Genomic DNA, 13,433 nt, shown 5'->3' on the forward strand with positions numbered 1-13,433 from the left:
CAGGCGCCGGCGGTGACAGCCCTCCAGCAGCCCCCGAGCCAGATGCAGCACACGGCGGCCCCCTTTGCCCACCCCAGCACCACTGCGCAGGACTGCTTCGGAGGCCGATGGGGGCAGTGGCCAACTCGCTATGGGGAGCTGCCGGCACTAGCAGGTATCTGCACCCTGGGCATGGCCTCCACACTTGTGCCACGGGGCTGGAGCCATCGGGCAGGTGAAGCTCACGCCAGGGCCCCGTTTCCTCCTGACACCTGACTGGGCTGCGGCGCAGGAGACCACCACCCCACGAGAGTTTCTCGCCAAGCCTGGCCCCAAGCCCACGCGCAGCAAGGGTCTGCAGGCACACCTGGCCCTCAAAGATGATGGGCAGCAGTGACTCACGGGGCTCTCTCCCCTGGTTCTGCTGCTCCCAGGTGACAGGGCTGGGCACGGTGCACAGGCCTGTGCCATCCTCTCCATCCCATGGAGCAGGCAACTTTGCTGAGCCCAAAAAGGGCTGCCAGGGGGGTTTGATCCCTTGTCTCTCCCCATTGCCAAACAGCTGCCGAACCCCGGTGTCACCACAACCACTGCAGCAGCATGGAGCTCCCCACCTGGCTGCCCTATCACAAGTGGTAGCAAAGGGGTCAAGCCCTGCCGAACACAGGCCTTAGGCCTTGCTCCCACCTCCCCAGGTCAGCTTTCTACTTCCCCAGGTGCTCACAACATGACTACCCACGGGTCCACCTACTGCCCGGTGCCCTTGGAGAGGAGGGGGGCACGGGCCCCCACAAAGGGGGCAGAGGCTGCGGGGCAGCCGGCCCAGGTGGAGTACATGACCTGGTACCAGAGCGACTTCCCAGCACGTGCCTCCCTGCCTGCCCGAGCCCTGCTTGCCCAGCCCGCTCTGGACAACCTGGCCATCAACCAGAGCCTCGGGTGAGCGGGGCGGGCAAGTGGGCCCAGGGGCCTTTGGGGAGCTGCGGGGGGAAGGACACCAGCACAGGGAGAAAGGAGCCTCCTTGCAGACCCAGGTGCCAGTCTGGGCAGGGGGAAGGAAGTGTCACTTCACTATTGGAAAGGGCTTTAAGACCTGCAGGTGGATGGGGCTGGAGACAGGCAGGCTGCTCCCATCAGGCTGGCAGTGGGGGCTGCCCCCACCCACGATGACGGCACACTTAGGCTGCCCAGCGGGTCAAAGCCCCAAGACAGCCCAGAGACTTGACTCCTATCTCTGCAGCTTATATGCGGCTTTCTCCCCCCAGCACCAGCTTCCAGACAGTGCAGAGGGAAAGCTACCGCGGCTGGGACCCTGGCAGGTACCCTCGCGCCGGCCTCGTCAGGCTGAAGGATGAGCTGGGGAGAGAGCGGGGTGGAGAATTCAGTGGAGACACAGTGACCAAGGTGAGTGCGGGGGGCAAAAGGCGGCTCTGGCGGGCAGCGAGGGGCTCCCTGGGGAAGGTGAATTGCCATTGCTGTCTTCTCACGGGAGAAGGGCAACGCACTGGGATAGTGGAGTCCAGGACCTCCACGGTTAATGCCCAGCTCTTACACTGACTTGTTCTGGGACCTTGGGCAAGTCTCCTCCACTCTCTGAGCCCCCCCATCACTGGGGCAGCCCCCCTGCCATGTGGGCTCAGAGGCTTTGCAAGCTGCTGAAGGGGGTTTCTCCATGGGTGCTGCACAGCGGTGGGCTCTTGCCCCTCCATCAGGCTTCATGGCCTTTTCCTAGGAGCCCTTCTTGTCTCTTCCCAGCTGTCCTACCCACCTCTGCCACTGGACAGGCCTTCTGGGACCGTCCAGCGACCCACCACAGTGCTGAAGTCCCTCGCGGCCAAATTCAGCGATTCCACAGCCCACAAGTTCTTCTTCAGAGACTGGGGAGCACAGCCCCGAATCCGGCACGGTGACCCCCACGATGGCATCTACATCCGGCCGCTGGTAACGGGCCTGGTGCAGGGTGGTGCCTGCTGTCACACTATGATAATCACTAGTGCCTTCCCTCTCCTCCTTCCCATGCAACAACCTTGCTGAGCAGTGGGTAGGACGTGGGTGGGTTGCCCTTGGCAAGGGAGCAGGCGGCATTCCCCAGCCTGCAGTTAGCTCATGTTTACTCGGTAAGGTGCAGGGGACACATCAGAATAGTCCCTGCATGTCTCCCGCTCACTCCACTCTGAGACGCTTGATTTCTAGGCCAAGTTCGAATGCCAAACCACCACGCACAGCACCTACCTGCCCAAGAGAGCAGAGAAAGCAAAGAGCTGCAAACCTGAGCAGCAGGCCATGGAGGCACAGGGAGAGCAGGACTTCTCCACCACCCACAGGGACTCGTACAGGTGCTGCTCTGGGCTGTGCAGGAGGTCGAGGGGGCCGGGCACTGCTCTACCATAGGCATGCACCGAGATAACGGGGTTTGCGCCCTTTCTTTCAGGCTGCTGCCGCTCCCAGTTTGTCGTCTGCAAACGTACCTGATTCAGCAACAGCAGAAGGCAGGAGAAGAGGTGAATTCTCTTGCACCTGTTGAAGCCTAGAGGCGGGACAGCAGGCAGAAAGGAGGGCAGGGCAGCACCTGAGACTGTCCGGCTCGGGGAGGCGTGAGCTGTTGCGGGCAAAAGCCTCCTTCATCAGATGCAAGGAACAAGACTAGAATCGGATGAAGGAGGCTGCTGCCTACGAAAGCTCATGCCTTGTGAGCCACTTGGTCCCCAAGCTGCTGCCCTGCCTTCTGCCAATTGAAGCCTGAGATGGACAGTGGACCTCCTGGCAAGGCAGCTCTATCCATGGGGGGGGACGACTTGGCAGGAGAGGATGGGTTTTTTAGTGTATCTTAACAATATTAAAATGCCTCATCTAAAATGTGAGACGCAGACACTGCTACAAGTGGCGGTTGCTTTGCATGCACACTAAAGAGCATCTTAAAAAGAAAATACATGAAAGTAAAAACACAGTAGTTTTATGGTACAAATTCCACATCATAATGAACTTGGGTGTACAAACAACGTGCCTTTGCTAGTGCCTAAAACTTTAACTTTTAAAATAAGTTGCAAAAAAATAAGCTAGTGCAGCGAACGGGTATCAGACAACTCATGCTTAGCAGTGGTGTTGGAATGGTCCTGAGAAAACTACGGTGCTCTCCAACCCAGGGGCAGCAGTTTTCTACAAGGCTGCAGTAAGAGGAATGCAGTAGTGCAGTACTGTGGAACGGAGAAAGTGGGTGACAAAAACACGAGGGTATTCGCCTAGATCTTCAGAGGGCAGCAGCCGGCAGCTTGCATCCATTCAAAACTCTGAAGGTGTTTCCAACTCTCACATTATGGGCGGAAGTGTCGATGGGTATCGCACCTTTCCCCAGGCCAGTATGCACTGTAGGTATGCGTTTGCGCCACAGCATCTGTGGTATAACCAGGCCCTTCCTTGTGCTGCTTCTCCCTCCTGTCGCCAGAACAACCGTGCCTAGTGCAAGGCCTCTGGAGGGTGCAATCACCTTGGACTCCAGAAGTGGGTGAAGGCAGTGGAGAACACAACAGGAAGATTGCGTTTAGCGTGCATGTGATGCTGGAAACGCTTCTGTTAGCTTTAGCAACTGTTATGGCCTTGGCGTGAGAGACTCCATCTCCCGATCACTTTCCTTGATCCATGGGCTACAGCAGGGCCCCACGACTGCACTCTTACCTGCCCTTCCACATGCTGCTCAGGCTCAGAGTCACCAAGCTTAATTACTCAGGCAAAACCACTGTTCCCCCAGGAGCTCAGCACCCTCCTGGCCTCAGCCACTGGCCGCCTAAACGCTCAGCAGCTTATGCGCAGCAAGGTGGGGTGCGCATCTGCCTCTCAGCACGCGACGAGGCTGAAGTGCTGTTCCCCGGTGGCTGCAGGAGACTGTCACAGCAGCTGGGGTCCAGCAAGTGCCTGCTTGCAGCCCGGGCGAGTTCCAGCAGACTTTGAAAGGTGTTAGTGAAGCACAATTTGTTCAGCTGCACTAATTGCAGACTCTGCGATGGCAGCAGATGCTAGAAAAATCAGGTCCAAGCCTTCCTCCAGCTGGCTGCAGCTTGGCTATTTTTCACCCATTTTCTCTTGTGGATTTAAAAAAAAAAAAAAAGAAGAAGAAACCCTGCACTGCACAAACATATTAATAAACAACAGTTGTGCAGAGCCTCAGACAGGCTCCGAGCCATCAGCTCAATGCAGGAAATAAAAAAGGGGCTGCACCACCTCGCAGAGGGGAGATGCCCAAGGTTCATACATTTCCTATGAAAATATCTGTGGTACCGTCTCCCCCCACTGCCTCTCCAGGCCCAGCACACAGAAGGGCCAAAGCCCAATTCACATCACCAGCCCCAAGCTCCCATCAAGCAGGCAGCTTCCATGAAAACAGCTGGCTGCATTCAACACGTTTTCTCTGCAGTGTAAGCAAAGAGGGACTCTGACGACCAGAGGTGCTCTCTCTCCAGAAGGGAACAGGCCAACTGTTTCTGCACGAGCCGTAGCTCAGAGTCTTGGCCTGGTTTGTTTAAGAGGTCTGCTCTAGTACAATTACATTTCTGGTCTCAGCTGACAGATGGCTGGGCTGAGACATGGCAACTGAGCAACTGCCAAGCCTGTCTAATGGAATCAAGGATGCTCTCCTGGAACCACGCCCCGGCTCCCTGCCATCAGATCCCAAAAGAAAACAACATCGGGCTGAAATCATTTAAACCCCCCATTTACTTGCATCTTCTCACTAATAAGTAGCCTTAGACTGGCTGCGGGAGCTTCTGCACGGGGGGGCTTTGCTGCATCAGATACAGCAACAATCTGTACCACAACAATACCATTTTCCACCCATACCCCTTCCTCCAGACAGTGACCACCAGTCCCTGGAGACCCCCTGCTCTAACTGGAGCAGCAGTTGCTGGTGAACATTTCGCTGCCTATCACTGCTCAGATGAGAACTAGGAGAAACGTCTACGTTATAAATGTTCCCTACAAGGCAGAGAAGCCACCTGAACTTATCGAAAACACAGCTATTTTTGACTTTGTCACCACTGATACCAGATAGATCTGCCAGAGGCAAGTCAGCCAGTGGTGAAGGCCTCGCTGTCATCACTACCTGCAAATACTTGCTGGCATTGCATGGACATCTCACTCATAGTCCTAGTGCATAAAAGAATTCTGCCCCTACAAACGAGTTTTTCTTAACCCTCCCCTCTCCCCATAACAGGCCCTGAGATTTGGGACAGCAGAAGAATCAGGGATCTGTGGAACAAACCCTGGGGGAAAATGGATTTGGCTGAAAATAGACTTAAATACAGACTTTATATCAACTGGTAAAAAAGATGGAGTCAGGCCAGAAATCATTGTCTCTACCTGGTGCAGCAGGTTCCTAGAGAGCAGAAGCGCTCCTGGGTGCTGTATTTTCCTAGGACAGCAAGTCTTCTGGTTGCTCATGGTATAGCTGCAGTTCTTCTCTGAACCCCAGGAACCTTTTCTTCTCTTTACCCGAGTGGAGAGAGAAACCCCATTTCCGTCGTGTTCCAGGAGCACCGTAAGCTCTCCTTGAAAACCAGCAGTGACCCCCAAAGACAGTTCAGTTCAACACTGAGGGCTAGGGGCAGCAGGGAAGAATGAGCCATCTCGTATAGCTGTGGCAGCGGCCCTAGGTGTACAGAGGTCTCGCTGCCACCTGGAAAACAAGTCAAAAGCTCCATCCCCTATCCCATTTAGCTTTACATGTCCTCAACGCTCCACTTGTAGGCGAGCTCCTGGACGGCCTTCTTGCTGGCTAGTCTAGCAAAGCGCTTCTGTTCAAATCCATTGGACCTGTAAAACAACACCCAGAAGAGCACGTGTGGGTGTGCAGTCTGCTTCATCGAGCTATTTCTAAGCGTATGAAACTTTCTGTTGAGGCCAGATGACTCGGACGCCCTGCTCCTGATCCCTTCCCTGGAGTTCCCGCTCCGGTCCAGCCCGGATCTACAGCTAACACAGCTGGTGCCATCTGGTGGCAGCACAGCGGCCTAGCAGCACAAAAGCCAGAGTGGCAGCCTGCACTGCTCTGGCCCAGGCCCTTCCCAAGTGCCTAGTGACCAACACAAACTGCACGCTACAGATTTCCCCCCACCTGGAGATTCACAAGTTCATCAAGCTGCACAAGAGCCAGAAGCCTCACGGCACACAGGGCACCGCATCAGGTATCTCCCATGCCTTCCTCTGGGTTATCACAGGGCTAGAGGACTGGAAGGGACCCCAGATCAGCAAGCCCAACACCCTGCTACTGCGACACCTCTGCACATGGCCCTACCCTTTAAACTTACTGAGCTCCTTCTACAGACCAGCTAGACCTTGGGAGAGTTAGGGACTTCTAGACAGCAAGCTCTACAGGGCAGAGCCTCGGTTACTACTTCTACTGCTGTGCTGGGCACTACTCAAACAGCTCCAGAAAAGCTTACCTGTCCACCCCGTCCCAGCGATGGCCAGGCCATATATTAAACCTGTTGAGCGGAGGTGCTGGTCCACTGTACCTGGGTTTCTCTAGATAAAAAGAACAGAACCAGTTACTGTTTTAGCCCGATGAGTTATAGTCAGAACCACTTAGAAGTGTCTACATCAGTACATGTCAGAAGGCAGAGCTAGAGAGACTGCTAAACAGCTCTCCCTCATTTGTGGAAGGAGCTTCCAGACACACATGCACTTCATTCACTTTAGCTCTGTGGATTTCTACGTGCACTCAACCAGAAGGAAAAGTGGAGAACCTAACACAGCTGGTGCGTGTCCACTTGAGGCACCGCTGTCTCTAAGCCAGCCAGGAACAGTACCCACCAGGCACCAGACTGCCCGTTACACGGAGTCTGTGCTACGTACTGACAGGTCAGTGCACCACTGGAAGCTCTAAACCCACTAAATGCATCTCAGCACCCCAACCTTTCTTGTCCTTGCTCTCTTTTGTCTTCCTCTTTTTTATGAAGTTGGCCATGGGGTCTCCTTCTCTTTCCTGCTCCCGCAACATCTGATCCAATTCCTGGTCATCAATATAACGAGCTAGGGGCTTCTGCATCTCCTTAATTGCATCCTCCACATTCTGCTGCTGCTGTTTGCTCTGAGCCAGGCTGGAAAAGAACCACACAAAGCCTCACATTACAAAGCAGTCAGGAGTCACCAGACACGGCTTGCCGCTTTCTCAGCACGGCTGGCAGAGGGCAAAGCAACCTCTCACGATCCACACCTCAGTGGGGTGCGGGAAGCTTGAAGGGATCTGCAAGAGGATGTGGAACATCTGGTAATCAGAACCATACTGCCCTTCTGTGCAGGGTCTACGGTCACTAAGAAGCCTCAAGTGGACACAACTGTATCACGCACACATGCACTACAGCACAGGGACAAGAGACACGCACTCACCCTTTGCCCCACTTGGCATATTGCTCGTCTTTCCTAGCCTTCTCCGCCGCTTTCTTCTGCTGCTCAAGTCGCTCTTGGGCAAGGTCTCTCTTGCGGCCTGACTTGTCTCGGAAGACAGTTTCTGCATTCTGGGATTCATCTGAGGGCATCAGAATTTCAGGGTTACTCACTGTGGACTAAATCCAGAACCTCAGCAACTGCCTGACATTCGGTACTGAAATGCACCTCAACCCAGCTCACTGCTGTAAGCATGCCCGCCTCACAGACATCCCCAGGCAATGACACAGCGGACGCCCCAGCTTCAGCACTCAGGCTGTGGTTGTTGCTTGATCCCTCTGGCCTCAGTCCAGCCCTGTTTGTTGAAGACCTAATGAACCCATCACAGCCCACTGCAGAGGCAAGTCCCAGCTGCTTCTCCCTTCTGTGTTCCTTCATGGGGACGGTCCTTGGGACCCCACCATTGATTCTTCTTTTACTTCACAAACCCTGCACCTCCACTCTCAAGGGCTCTTCAGAACGTCTAGGTGCCCCCCAGGCCCAACCACACCCCACCAGGATGAGGACTGAAGCAGCATTAAGAATCACTCTGCCAACAAAAAGGAGGCTGAGGCTGGCAGCCTCCACACCCTTTACCTTCCAAGTGCTTGTTACTTCTATCCCGTCTCCGGAGCTCCTGCTGTTCTTGCCGCAGCAGGTCGGCCGACACCAATCCAGCTTTTCCCCCAGACAGCATCTGACTAGCCTGCAAAGCAAAAAAGGATCCTCCTGAGTTACACGGGCTGCCAGCTGCTGCCTAGTAAAACAAGCTGGTGCTCTCAGAGCAGTTCTTAGGAGAAACGGCCATCCCATTGGCACAAAGTCGCTCCACTGCACCCAGTCTGAGCAGCATGAGAGACCAAGTGGGCCAAGACAACAGAGCTCTCCTCTCCCTGCCCTGGAGCTATGCTCATTGCTAGCCAGGGGTGAGGCACGCTGGCAGGGCAGCCTGGCAAGCCTGTATTTTGCAAGCTGGATACTACTGGATTTCTCAAGTTTCCACACCAGCCACCACATGAGTTTTGCAACCCAGAAGCCAAAGCCTACATCCTTACTCTCTGGCCTTCTCTTCTCTCTCTCTGGGGAGATCCTTTACAGTCCTGTCCTCGAAGAGGTGGCGAGAGGTCAGAAGGGCTCCTTGAACTGTGGTGTTTCTTCCCAGAGGCCTGACTCCTTCGGGGAGGAGATAAATCAGAATCTGAAGACTTGTCCCGAAGCCTTTTGGAAGGAGCAAGACCAGGAGGGGAGTCACGATGCAAGTGGCCTGGCCTGGGATTTCTCCGCGGTGGGGAAAGGTCTGAATCAGAGTTCTGGGCACTCTTCCGTGGTGGCGAAGCGTCCAAATCATGTCTCTGGCGCCTGTTGGAAGACGATGCCTGCTGGGACTTCTTACTGCCTGGAGAAGAACCTGTAACAGTAGAGGGAGACTGAATTATAATCCAAGGAAAACAAACTCAGGGGCCACGTAAAAGGCTAAAAATCTGGTTCACAAGGCCCCCACTACAAATTTGAATCAACCCGCTTGAAAACCAGACCAAGGCAAATCAAACATGCAGATGGTTACAGGGGCACAGCAGTGGCTGAGCCCTGGACGTTTCCCTTCTTATCAAACCACAGGCTCAGCACGCAGGGACAGCTGGGGATTCAGAAAGTTCCTTTGTTAGATAAACACAAACACTGTTAAGTACCCATCCTCTTCCAGTGAACAAGGGCAACACGACAATGCCAGTTGTGTCTACTTCCCACCAGTGCAAGGTATCAGTAAAGCCCCAGCTTTGCCATCAGGACAAAGGGGGTATCTTCAATCTGGCACAGATTGAAGCCACAGCAACAAGCACAGAGCAGCATATTTGCTGGCGGAGATAAGCGTCACGCTCCTCCTTTCCCAGCAAACACGGTAGCACCACTGGTCTCACCTGAGCTGGAATATGAAAGCAGGCAAGTTAACATATTCAAAAGACACTTTTTCCCTAATAAAAGGCAGGGCCTAAGAGAAGACGAAAAAAGCAAGAGAAGCAGGGCAAGCATGTTTTAACCCTCCGCCTTCTGCAGGGATTTTTTTTTCCTTACGCATGAAATCGCCTTTTCCACAGCAGCCCTGTCCAGTGACTGCTGTTATGATCTTTAGCCCTTTGCTCAATCTGATGAACAGGACGGGACTGTGAGAACCAGCCTCACTGTTCAAACCGCTGGAGTAGAGGGCATTTTTGTTCCTACTGTTAGGCAAGCAAATGCCCTACCACCTGTAACCCACCAGGAGTGTGAAAATGGATCCAAATCCTGTCCCCCTTGCAGGTACAGGGAAGCACAATCACAAAGCAGTGCCTTTAAATACCAGCCTGACAGCAACCTCCTGCTCTAAAGCCAAGGAAACAGCACAGCATCTCATGCACTTGCCACACTCGCCTCTTGTGCTGCTTGGCCTTTTGGGGCCGCTTGGGGACCCAGGCCTCTTCCTCTGGGGCGGTGATGTTTCTAGCTCAGACTTGTGTCGGTTCTTCCTAGGAGGTGAGAGATCTGGTGTAGCCTGGCGCCTCTGGCTCGAGGACGACTTCTCCAGGAAGCCCGTTTTCGAAACAGATTGTCCTCCTGGCAAGGACCCATCTGCAACTCTGCTGCCTTTTCTACCAGACACTGAATGAGCTCTCTTGGGAGAGTCGTGGCGGCCCCGGCGCGGCGGCGATGGGTCGGGAGAGTCGTGGTGGCCCCGGTGCAGCGGTGATGGGTCGGGAGAGTCGTGGCGGCCCCAGCGCGGCGGCAGCGGGTCGGGAGAGTCGTGGCGGCCCCGGCGCGGCGGCGATGGGTCGGGAGAGTCGTGGCGGCCCCGGCGCGGCGGCGATGGGTCGGGAGAGTCGTGGCGGCCCCGGCGCGGCGGCGATGGGTCGGGAGAGTCGTGGCGGCCCCGGCGCGGTGGCAACGGGTCAGGCGAGTCGTGGCGGCCCCGGCGCGGTGGCAACGGGTCAGGCGAGTCGTGGCGGCCCCGGCGCGGTGGCAACGGGTCAGGCGAGTCGTGGCGGCCCCGGCGCGGTGGCAACGGGTCAGGCGAGTCGTGGCGGCCCCGGCGCGGTGGTAACGGGTCAGGCGAGTCGTGGCGGCCCCGGTACAGCGGCAATGGATCGGGTGAGTCGTGGCGGGCCTGGCGCAACGGCCGCTGGTCAGGCGAGTCGTGGCGGCCCCGGCGCAGCGGTGGTGGGTCGGGAGAGTCGTGGCGGCCCCAGCGCGGTGGTGACGGGTCGGGCGAGTCGTGGCGGCCCCGGTGCAGCAACAGGTGAGGCGAGTCGTGGCGGCCCCAGCGTGGTGGCGGGGATGAATCGGGTGAGTCGTGACGGCCCCAGTGCAGTGGCGGCGACGGGTCAGGCGAGTCGTGGCGGCCCCGGCGCGGCGGCGATGGGTCAGGCGAGTCGTGGCGGCCCCGGCGCGGCGGCGATGGGTCAGGCGAGTCGTGGCGGACCTGACGTGGCGGTGACGGGTCGGGCGAGCTTTTATTTTTCTTCCGCTTTGTCACTTCTGAACTGGAAACAGAAATCAAGCCACAGGTTTACAGAACAGCCAGTGGGTCTCATGGGTGAAAACAGCTCTTCTGAATAAAGCTCTAGTCACTGAGTCACACTCAGTTCTCGGTTTCACAGGTTAATGCCCAATTTGCCACCCCCAGCCTGTCACTGCTGCCTCACAAGCTTTGGCCACACTCTCACCTTCCGGCCCTCAAAACACCAAGCTGGAACCTGGCTCATGCCAAAACTTTTAACAGCCTCGCTTTGCAATCCCACAGTACTCCTGAAGCCACTAAAACCACCTAGCAGACTTACTCTACGCCATTCCTCAAGTCATCTCCTAGTAATTAAATACACCAGACCAGTCTCTAAAGGTCCAAGGGTGGCATTCAAAAAAGGAGGAGTAACGTAACTTTAGCATCCTTGCTCTTTTCCACCTTTCCCCAGCTGCACCCATGCTCTCCTGGTATCTTCCACAAGCAGGGAACAATTCCACACTCTCTGTATCAAAAGTGATGGCGCATTATTATTGGGTACTCTGTCGGCTGCTGCTTTTCCCCAGAGGTGAGAGAATGTAATCGGCAGTAGAGAACGCAATCCCCATCCAGCCCTGACTGATCTCAAAAAACGCCACGAGGCTTTACCGAGACGCGCCTGGAGACCCCAGGACAGCAAGGGCTATACTGAAAACAAAGTACAAAGGAGGACCAGGCCTGATGAAAGCCTCCTACCTGGTTAAGGACTTGGCAGTCAGAGACCGGTCTGAGCTTCTGGAATCTTCATCCTGTTCTAAAGAAAAAGTAGAAAATTACCACTTCGATTCCCCCCCTTAGATCAGAGCGCAGCCTAGAGCTTATGGGGCCGTGAGCAGCTAAAGCATCTTCACTGAGGACATTTCACTTTTCAGCTTGCAAAGGTGAATCACTCGGGAGAGGAGGATGGGAGGCCGGGCCCAGGGCTGCCTGCACGGATCAGAAACACCCGTCACACCACTCACAGCCCCCTGGCCACTGCGGGGCATCTCGCTACTGCACTCACGTAAGACCAGGCACCTGGAGCTACGCTTTCGTTCCCAACTCCACCCGTCCCCACGGCGAATGGTGGGTCCTGTCATCATCATCCGCTAGCTCTGCTGCTTCCCGGAGCACACCCAGTCTTGAAACCTAGCTCGTTTCCTCCCCCCTGCTGCTGCGCGTCTCCCTTCTTGGAACATCCCCGCTGAAGCAAACCTCCTCTCTTTGGTCAAGTCCCTATTTGTCCCACACCTGCCTTCCACAAGACGGGATCTGTAATGCAAACGGGGAAGAAAAACCCAATAATGCTTTAGCTCTGCCCAGCCGTGGCGCTCTCATCTTCTCTACGTCTGTCCTTCGAGCACTTCTTTGGGCCAGAGACTTGCCGTAGGTTTAGCGCACCGTATCAAGCTGAGCACCTTACTGCTGGTAGACGCACCACCTCCCCCCCGCCCCTCGCGGGCGGCCGCGGCGCGCACGGACCTCCTAAAACCTTCCACTTGCTGTTCGTTCGGAATTCTTCCATCAGCTTCACTTCGTCCGGGCGCTCGTCGATGAATTCTGCCACCTGGAAGCATCACGCCAGAGTTACAACGCTCCGAAACCACGGCTTTCCACCTCAACGCTCGCACGGCAGGGCTGGAAACCTCCTTTCTAAGGGCCACGCAGGCTTTTGGTGCGCTGAACTCAAAACCCGTTTCCAACGTCGCTGCCCTTTGCGTTGGTGGCTAATTTTCCCCCTAGCTCCAGAACGGGAAACACCCCTTGGCTCCCGCAACCGCCAGGTGAGAGCCCGGGGCCGGGCTGCGGGAAGGGGCAGGACGGGGCAGCCTCCGCATCCCCCACCCATGGGGCTTCGTCCCGCGCGACACGGCCGCCCGCCCGGACCCACCACGGGCTCGTCGCCTTCATCGTCCTCCTCCTCGTCGCGCTCGGGGCCGTCGGCGGCGCCCAGGCTGCTCCAGCTCACGTCGTCGTCCACGATGCGCAGACTGCGGGCGAGAGGCGGCGTCAGGCCCCGGCCGCGACCCAGACCCGCCCCCCCCCCGGCTCCCCACCACCCCCCGCGCTCACCCACTGCCGCCCGGCGCCTTCCTGCGCCGCTTGCGCCGCTTCCCGCCGGGCGCCGCGTCGGGGCCGCCCAGGTAGCGCCGCAGGTACTCGGCCTTGCTCAGCCCCGGCGCCGCCGCCATGACACTCCGGAAGCGGCTACGGCGACCAACCGGAAGTAGCTACGGGGCGGTGGCGGGGACAAACCAGAAGTGGCTGCGAGGCGAGGGCGAGGGCACGCCGGAAGCGGAAGTGGAGCGGCTCCCTGATCGGCCCCACGTGGGGTTGCCCTGAGAGGGGCAAATGGTTCCTGCCCGGCTCCCGGGACAGGGTAGGTCGCAGCCCCACGGGGGTCAGCTGCTGCTGGGGGCAGACAACCCAGGGGGAAGGCGCAGCTGTTCCCAAGGGCAGCCCCCAGGGAGCAGCTGGCCCCCACCCACCACTGGGGGTTGATGGGGGCAAATTAAATCCAGAAAGGTGCAAG

General features: G+C 56.8%; 2 protein-coding genes across 2 annotated transcripts; one reads left to right on the forward strand and one right to left on the reverse strand.

Moving 5' to 3' along the window:
- Window positions 1-542: 542 nt before the first annotated feature.
- LOC106738007 (uncharacterized) lies at window positions 543-2,846 on the forward strand. The gene is made up of 5 exons (XM_019480674.2): window positions 543-918; window positions 1,245-1,383; window positions 1,735-1,920; window positions 2,173-2,315; window positions 2,411-2,846. The coding sequence occupies exons 1-5, from the start codon at window positions 707-709 to the stop codon at window positions 2,508-2,510; spliced, it is 780 nt and encodes a 259-aa protein (XP_019336219.2). The 5' UTR covers window positions 543-706; the 3' UTR covers window positions 2,511-2,846.
- A 70-nt stretch (window positions 2,847-2,916) lies between these two features.
- On the reverse strand, window positions 2,917-13,159 carry BUD13 (BUD13 homolog). The gene is made up of 11 exons (XM_059719850.1): window positions 12,974-13,159; window positions 12,792-12,891; window positions 12,383-12,467; window positions 11,618-11,675; window positions 9,799-10,904; window positions 8,448-8,800; window positions 7,990-8,098; window positions 7,357-7,495; window positions 6,883-7,067; window positions 6,411-6,492; window positions 2,917-5,781 (listed from the first exon to the last, which is right to left on the reverse strand). The coding sequence occupies exons 1-11, from the start codon at window positions 13,090-13,092 to the stop codon at window positions 5,688-5,690; spliced, it is 2,430 nt and encodes an 809-aa protein (XP_059575833.1). The 5' UTR covers window positions 13,093-13,159; the 3' UTR covers window positions 2,917-5,687.
- Window positions 13,160-13,433: the final 274 nt, after the last annotated feature.

The sequence above is a fragment of the Alligator mississippiensis genome, chromosome 16, assembly GCF_030867095.1.
Source record: "Alligator mississippiensis isolate rAllMis1 chromosome 16, rAllMis1, whole genome shotgun sequence".
NCBI classification, from domain to species: Eukaryota; Metazoa; Chordata; order Crocodylia; family Alligatoridae; genus Alligator; species Alligator mississippiensis.